Source organism: Corvus kubaryi, unplaced genomic scaffold, assembly GCF_017639235.1.
Source record: "Corvus kubaryi isolate FWS band 111438036 unplaced genomic scaffold, C.kubaryi_AGA036_p1.0 37396, whole genome shotgun sequence".
Lineage (NCBI taxonomy): Eukaryota > Metazoa > Chordata > Aves > Passeriformes > Corvidae > Corvus > Corvus kubaryi.
The window spans coordinates 11,393,560-11,402,004 of NW_024581135.1; the positions used below are offsets into that span (position 1 = coordinate 11,393,560).

Here is an 8,445-nt window from a genome sequence, read left to right on the forward strand (position 1 = left end):
GTGCTGTACTGTAGATAGCGGCTTCCTCGTATCAGAATTTCTTTGCAACACTCTAAAATGAAACGTTGCTAGTAATATGTGGGGAAAGAAATCATTACCAAAATCTCTGGTACCTTTCATTGCAGATTTCTGAAAAGTAAACAAAGAGGTGCTGAATATAGATCTGTTCCTAAAAAAGTTTTCAACTGATATTCTCACTTCCAAGCTTCCTAAGGGAAATCATGGGCAGTATGACTAGTGCAGCAGTTAGGAGATAAAGTCAGGCATTATTATACCCACTTTTACTTTGCAAAAACTGTGGTTTTTTTTTAATTTGCTAAGACACATTTGCTATACGTTTTTGTTGCAAAAACAAACCCTACATAAGCTTCTGACATAATTCTCTATGCTTTTTCCCACCCTTCAATATTTTCCTGCCTACAGCTGTTAGGAGACTCCAGGAGCAAGGTACTAGTGCTTTCTTGACTTTTTATTTCTACTTTTCAACTCTCCCCACCCTGTTGCTAACGCCCATGATACTGCACGTGAGTTAATTTCTATGCTTCAATCCTCCAGTCCTAGTGGAAGCAAAACTCTGCTGGCTTCACAAGTCCAAGACCTGCAGGACTGGACACTGGAAGGAATTCTATAGAAACACTTCAGAATATAGATGATCTTTTTCTGATACATTATCTTGTCAACCCTGTTCTGTTAAGGTTTATTTAAGAGTTTGTTTTGCTGCCATAATTATGCTACTATTCTTTCTGTAAGGATCAAGGCTGTCAAAGATGTACCTAAGGGAATTAGGTCCTCTAATGCCATGCTATGGAAATGACTCCCTTAGCAGCCTCTGGAAAGAATCCTAGCCCAAACTAAAAGTGAAATTGCCATCTCCTATACTCAGTGCATTTCTAGAGTCACTTCAGTATCAATATTAAAGTGACTGGGCATGCCAGCACTGATTCTTTCAGCTATTTCTTCCTTATCTTTGTTTTTTTTTTTTTAAAGTAGAGGTTGTATCATCATAGCATCTGTAACAATGGAACTGACCATTATTGCCAATAGAACATTTCTTGTATTTAATTTAATTTAATTTAATTTAATTAGCAGTAACTTAATTCTCCTGGGCATGAATATCTTGCTTTCATGCTGGGCAAGGCAGGCCCTCTTCCCCTTAGTCACTCAGTCTCATTGAAATCAGTGAGGTCTGTCTTGCTCTACTGTGAGAGGTAAGCAGGCAGTGCATGGTGACATCTTTAAAACACTTCAGTCACTGTAACAGTAGCACTAATCTTCCTTTTAGTGATTGCAAATAGAATGTTTTTCTGTTGGCATCTATGTATGTAACTATATATAACTTGGTAAGTCCGAGTTTCCCCTTTTCCAGAAAAAGCCAGTGAGAAGAAGATACGAGCCCTATGGGATGTACTCGGATGACGATGCCAACAGTGATGCATCCAGCGCTTGCTCGGAGCGCTCCTATGGCTCCAGGAACGGGGGCATTCCACACTACCTGCGGCAGACTGAAGATGTGGCTGAGGTTCTGAACCACTGCGCCAGCTCCAACTGGTCTGAAAGGAAAGAAGGGCTCATAGGTCTTCAGAATTTACTGAAAAGCCAACGGACACTGAGGTGACTTCATAGTTTTCTGGTGTCAGTAATTCATGAGGGGTGGCTACAGCCAGAAGCCAGTATTATTTAACTGCCTTATGGAGACAGGTAGTGTCTTCATGGCTGTGAAGGCTTTGTCTCCACAATGTGGGATTGCAGTTAACTTTTGGAAAGGTTTCTGCTGTGTCATCAGGGTAATTTGTGGCAGTAATGTAGAAAGGGCTCAGGTAAGCATGCTGTCTTCTCTTAGCCTTCATCCATCTCATGAAGACCTCCAATGGTAGGTGCTTGTTGCAGCACAGTGAGATTTCCCACAGTGGTGCTATTGTAAACATGCTCAAGGGGTGGTGCCATTTTTACATTAGTCTGTTTGAACCTTCAATATTTTTTCCCATGGCAATTTAGTTGATGAAGCAAACATTGTACTTACTCTAAAATGACTCGGGGTGTGGGTTTCAAAGCTGAGATCAGACGATGCTGGCATTGGCTGTACTTTGATTCTTTATGAAGGCTGTGTTAGGTGCAATTATATATCTTGTTTAGAACTCTTGAAAAATTTTATATCAGAAACCTGTGTCCTATAAATGGTGTAGTGTATAATGTAGAGGGAAGTTTCTTAGGGCAGTGAAACTTTGCATGTGGTAGGAGAGGAAGACCTTTTTCCCTTATTGAGAACCGTAAAACCCCTTCAAACACCTTTGGCACATCACACATTAAAAGAGGTCTTAGAATTACCCAGTAGATCCCAGAATTATCCAATAGTCATGTGGAAATTCCCTGTGGCCACAGGTCATATTAACTAGACAACTGGCTCAGACATTTCACCCTTAGTTTATGGAGAAAATGTTTGAAACAAGCTGTTTATCTCTTGGCTCCTTTGAAGATAACATTCACAAATAGCTGTGACAATTTTATTTTCCTGTTATGAATAGTATGTATTTAAATTATAGCCAAGTTTGTAACTGTTTGTTGTATGGTTTAGAGCCTCCCTGCTTGGGTTTGTGCAATTGTTTCCATTTTAAAAGGGCTTCACACTGGCTGAAAATATTTGATGGTTCATGCTAACAGTCTGAATGAAAATGTACTGAGAGCAGGCCTGAAACAGTTGCTTTCTAGCCATCATAAAAATATTCTAGCACTTCACATGGTGTGATACAGGCCTTAAATGCGAAGTGCTCCACGTTTTTAAAATGGGTAGTTGGAGTCTCTAGATCAGAGATGCTTTTTGATGTAGTCTATTTCTGAGTCTCTTAAAAGACACTTCCACCATGTGTGCTGTCTTTTTTCTTTCTCTTTAACGAACTGTCTGGAAAAACTGTGGCACCTCATTACTTGTATGAAAAACTTAGGTGAGATTTTGATTTTGCCACAAAAGTGTGTGAGGATTATAAACAAGGTTTGGAGTGCTGCTGGGGATAGTTGCAAGGGAGGAAGTGCTGAGAAGTTTTGGTGATGGGCTGTTTATCCAGGTCAGTAGCTCATAGCAAAAATGCTGGTGGAATTAAACTCTTGATTTCAACCCTGCTGGTTGTAGTGCTTGAACTCTGCTGTCACCAGTCCCTCAAACTAGCAAGTTGTCTTAGCTTTAATCCTGAATAATTCTTAAACCTGTCCCAGAAACTACACCTCTGCACAGTTATTTTTTTAATTTGATACTGGGTTTAGTTCTCTATATTTCATTTTGGTTTTCTTTTGATCTGCTTCCTCCTTGGTTCAGAGTTGATTTGGTGCCTGTTCTGATGATTAGATTTTATCATCCTGTTTGTTCCCACGGCATCTTAAGAACATCATCAAGGTCATTAGTCCAAGGGGCAAGTCTTGTCTTCTAATTAAACCTGATACCTTCTGTTGTGGTATAACACATTAATAAAAGGCAGTGATGTGGCTAGGTTTTCTTTAGTATTCCAAACTGAAAGATGGCTGATCCTGTATTAGCTGGGATTTGCATATCCAGAGATGTGCATGCAAAGTGGAGTGGCACTTACCCATCCTCTTTGTTTCCTACAGCTTCATGTGGCCCTACTTTTTTAAGGGCTCTCCCCATAAGGTCTTCTAAATAAAACAAGGCAAATGAGTCCCTTAAGGAAATGTTCTTCTACTGCCTGTTGCAGTTTAGTACTTGCATTGTTACCTTAGGTCTGAGAGCTTTTAGAAACAGACATACTTATACTTGCTGACTTTATATAACCTTTGTCCAGAAAGAAAATTCATTAGCGCAATAAATAGGGTTTCATTCAGAGAGCTGCAATCTACATGATATCAGGAGAGTATTGTAGTCATTTTGAGCCTGTGCAGCCTCTTCCTGAATTAAGCTGGCAGTTTTCTGTGATGTTTTTACAAAGACTTTTCCCTCCCTACCAGACTCTTAAACCCATTGGTTTTGTGCCCTTTTAAAATTTAATCAGCCTTTCATGCATAGATTTATTGGGAAAAAAAAAAAGTCCTGTGTTACTTAGAAGCAATAAAACATAAAATATCTGTAGACTACTGCCATATTCTGGCCTGTTTGAAGATTATCTTTAGAAAGAGAGAAGTTGATGGATTGTAGAATTAGTGCTGGTCTGGAAATACATTACCTATAGTCAAAATCTTCAGTAACTCTTCTTTGAGCAGTCAGTACTCATTTCACTAGTTGCTCTGGTTTCATTGTAATTGTGAAAAATGCCTAGTTGCATCTGTAGTATGCAGGAAATGTAACTTGACTGCCTTGCTCTGTTTTTGTTTGCACCATAAACAAGAAGAGCTTTTGTATTTTTTGCCAGTTTGCCTTGTAGGAAAGCTAAGACTTTTATTTTCAATACATTGCAGATAAGAGCTTTGGCACCAAATGGTTCTGCATTTGACTCTAACTCAGTATCTCATGCATCATTCTTTTTTCCCCACTGCCATAAAAAGAGCACTACTGAGCACCTAATAATCTTTTGCTAATAGGAACTTAGATTGTTCCCTGATGTAATTATCTTCTGATTTAAGAGATTGCCATTTGTTAATCTGTCTTCCATTTCTATATATTTGTCTCCTCAATGTGCCTTCTGTCAGACTTTGGAGTCAGTTCTGATCTGTTAATAGTCTGTGATTGTAGACTGATACTACTGAAGCAACTGGGAATTTAAACCAAAATATTTAATTAGTATATAACCAGAAACTTCTGATTTTACTTGAAAATTTGAAATCCTTGACACAAAGGAGACTTGAAAAATCTATTCTTAAACTGAAAAAGATGCATAATTCAGTGATTCAGCGACCTTGACCCAGGCAGAAACTTAGTGCCTCCCAAACATGCACATTTTCAAGTTGTCTTCTGTGGTACAGAATATAGAAGAAAATAAAAGCAGCAGGAAATACAAGTGTCTGGCTTAAGATTTAAAAAAATAAATGTTTATTAGAGTCTTAATGTAAAACTGGTGATCCCAGCAGTTAAACTGGAGTGCCAGTAAAGGCTTTGCCTAGATATACAAAGTGTTCAGAAGTGTGACTGAAGTAACATTTAAATAAAGAAGGTTAGCTCTTTCAGTTGTTAATATTTATTAGCTGCTTTTTTTTCTTGCTGCAGCGAAAACTTTGGCATTAATGTTGTGTTTTATTTATGTATTTTAGCCGAGTCGAGTTAAAAAGGCTGTGTGAAATATTTACTCGCATGTTTGCTGACCCTCACAGCAAGGTAAGATCACAAAAGCCTTGGCTCACTCTCCTACATTACCATGTGTACACATTTGACCCTGTTCCAAGATGAGTGGTTTGTATTTCTACCCCTGCCATCTGCCAGGGAAAACTGGCATTTATAAATCTCCTTGGCTTTCATTTGTTTTACAAGGAGGGGATGTGTTTCGGTCTCTCTTATGTTGGTAGGAACTGGTTACTCCATGCTTCCTGAGGAGCAGCCTAATGCCTTTCAGAGGTCACCTCCTGGAGTGAAAAGTTCAGTTTGATTTGCACTTCTCTGGGGTGTATTTTTGGTGATACACAGGGAAGAGTGGTCCATGATGGGTCATGAGCGTCCCAGCCACTGGGGTTTGTCTGTTGTATACACCTGGGACCAGATGTCTCGCCAAGATACTATTCTGAATCTCATAATTATGATCTTAAATATAGCTACTTTGCCTTCTTTATAACACTGACCTTTGAAGTTAAAGGCTGTGGCATGAATTTACAGACATTTCTTAAGGAGAAGTGGGCCACAGAATGGGGAGGTAGAGCTCTTAGGCATGTTCAGAACCAGTGGCTTTCTATTAACAGCTAAGGGGCAGCAGGGAGAAAGGAATAGAGAAATTCATGCCCTTTTCTGAGTTTTGCTAGTTGAGGAAAACCAGTTTAAAAGATCTGCAGTTGGGTTAAATGCAGGTTGAGAAAGAATAAGTTGTATAAATCTTTGTACTTCAAGACCTCTTGGTAAAACAGTTTTAATAAATGATTGTCAGGTGGAAATTCCATGGGCAGGCAGAGTAGCCTGTCACAGGTCTTGCTCAAAATGTGCATTTTTGACCTTAATTATACTGTAGACCAGCTGTCCCGTAGGTCTCACCGAACGTGTAGTACCTACCTGTAAGTTCTTAATATTTTGGTTCCCCAAGGTATGTGTAGTGGAAAGGATGGAGGTGTAATTATTTGCTTGCAAAATACCTCCAATTTTTGAGTAAGGTGGGAGTTTATTGCACACTGGGCTCAAATATGTCCTTTGTGGCAGCAGTGATCTGTCATCTGCACTGCTTTTATAGAATTACTGATACAAACTCATTAGCTGTGGTGTTAAACACGTGTAGCTTTGTTCATATAAATGTATATAAACATATGTTACTTTCTTGACTGAGGAGACTGAATCTGATCCAAGGTATACAATGTTTTAAGTAACTCTGCTGAGAAGAGATTGTGTTTTAAGAAAATGTAAACTTTCAATGAATGCGTCTCTTATCTGTTGAGAAACTGCATCCTTGATCACTCTGTGTGCTAACGAGTGGTTTGTTTTGTTGCATGGCCTGCTTTGCCGTGGAATTCACAACAGAGAGTAAGTGTTTCCTACCCCCTTCCTTCATTCGTTACATGTGGTATTTTAATACAACACATTTTAGATGTCTTGTGTGATCTTTTTTTCCAGAGCAATGTAGTCACTAAAATCATTCATTCATGAAACTTTTATAACAAAATCATCAGACTGTAAACCCCCCTCCCCTTTGAATATTTTTATTTTAAGAACTGTATTTTTTTCTCTGACACTTGTTTTGTTTATAGGTCTTCAGCATGTTTCTGGAAACCCTGGTTGATTTCATCATCATTCATAAAGATGACTTGCAGGATTGGCTTTTTGTTCTCCTGACCCAGTTGCTGAAGAAAATGGGAGCAGATTTGTTGGGGTCTGTGCAGGCAAAAGTTCAAAAAGCTCTGGATGTCACCAGGTAGAGTACTCAGATGGCAAGTGTTGTGGAGATTTTTTCAGGATTACAGGAGGGCATAAACATTTTAGAAATCCAGCAGTGCTGTGTATTTTGAGGGTTCAACCTTGATGAATATAAGAATAAAGGAGAACAAAGTTATGTCACAGTATTTCAAGTATTGAATTAAAATGGCCTGTCTCTCTTCTAAATAAGTAACTTCAAAAAATAAATGTAAAAATATATAACTGATTAATGTTAGGGTTTTGTGGGGTGTTTGCTCAGAAATCAGGTTTTTTTGATAGACAGGTACCAAAAAAATTGCAGTATTCAGAATATGAAAGGTGCTTTACCACAAAGTTCAGCACCGCTTCCATGTTCAAACACAAATAACAGGATAAGATCTTGAATGCTACTGCAGTGCTCACACCAGTTCTGCACTCCATGTCCTTTTCAAAGGATATCCTGCACAGGACACTATTACAATAATGTTCAGCTCGTTCTAGAAATAGGTTAATTAAAAAAGAGAAGAAAAAGTAGTAATAATCTAGGAGAAAATAGAATAAAGTAGGAAAAAAGAGGAGAGAGTTCAAAACCAGGTATGAGCCCTAAGGACAAGATAAACCAAGCTGCTTCTAGAGATAAGGAAACAAAGCAGAGTCTGAAATGTAAAGGAATGGACTGGTGTGCCAAAAGCTGAAGAAGTATACAGAGAGTAAAGTAACAGTGTGTAAAGATACTGATTTAGCAGTTTTCTCCAGTATTGTGTCAGTAATTAGCTAATCCTTAAGTTTAGAGTTCCTCTTATTGATAGTAAAGTTACCAAGGGGAAAAAAGCATGTTGAAATCTGTTTTGTAAGCTTTAAGGTATTGAGTTAATTTAGCTTATGTTGCATTATGTTTTTGCCTTTGTTTTCTTTGGACAGGGATTCTTTTCCATTTGATCAGCAATTTAACATTTTGATGAGGTTTATTGTAGATCAGACCCAGACACCAAACCTGAAGGTCAGTATCAAAAGCCATTTCACTGAAGCATCAACATGCTTGTCTTAGCTTGTCATGTCAGGCATACCATAAGGCACAGAACTCATGAGAAGGTAATTATTTGCAATATGTGCATGATATAGAAATTATATTGGCAACTTTGAGACATGCATGTCACAGGAATACTTCTCCCCCACCATGTGACAAATTCTTGCCAATCTGTAGTGGTATCTGTTGCTATGGGAAAAATGCATCTTTGCCAGCTCCTGAGCTTCACAAATCCCTTTTCATTTCTCAGGTGAAAGTTGCTATCCTGAAGTATATTGAGTCCTTGGCAAGACAGATGGATCCAACAGACTTTGTGAACTCCAGTGAGACAAGACTTGCTGTATCTAGAATTATAACTTGGACAACAGAACCAAAGAGCTCAGATGTGAGAAAGGTAAGCCAGGACAATGAAGTATTTGCAGTAATTATCGCTGTTCAGAAAGGAGAAAAGAAGCAA

The 8,445-nt window shown here is 38.5% G+C and overlaps 1 protein-coding gene across 40 annotated transcripts in view; it reads left to right on the forward strand.

The window, feature by feature from the left end:
* CLASP1 (cytoplasmic linker associated protein 1) overlaps positions 1-8,445 on the forward strand; it is a 161,106-nt gene that overhangs the window by 108,387 nt on the left and 44,274 nt on the right. For 29 of the 40 annotated variants that reach the window (XM_042041449.1, XM_042041451.1, XM_042041463.1 and 26 more), the window contains 7 exons: positions 424-447; positions 1,367-1,611; positions 5,188-5,251; positions 6,590-6,592; positions 6,817-6,980; positions 7,883-7,961; positions 8,239-8,382. In XM_042041449.1, the coding sequence (XP_041897383.1) occupies positions 424-447; positions 1,367-1,611; positions 5,188-5,251; positions 6,590-6,592; positions 6,817-6,980; positions 7,883-7,961; positions 8,239-8,382 (723 nt within the window). The remainder of the gene's footprint in view (positions 1-423; positions 448-1,366; positions 1,612-5,187; positions 5,252-6,589; positions 6,593-6,816; positions 6,981-7,882; positions 7,962-8,238; positions 8,383-8,445) is intronic. The other 11 variants (XM_042041454.1, XM_042041467.1, XM_042041471.1 and 8 more) reach the window with 1 other exon arrangement.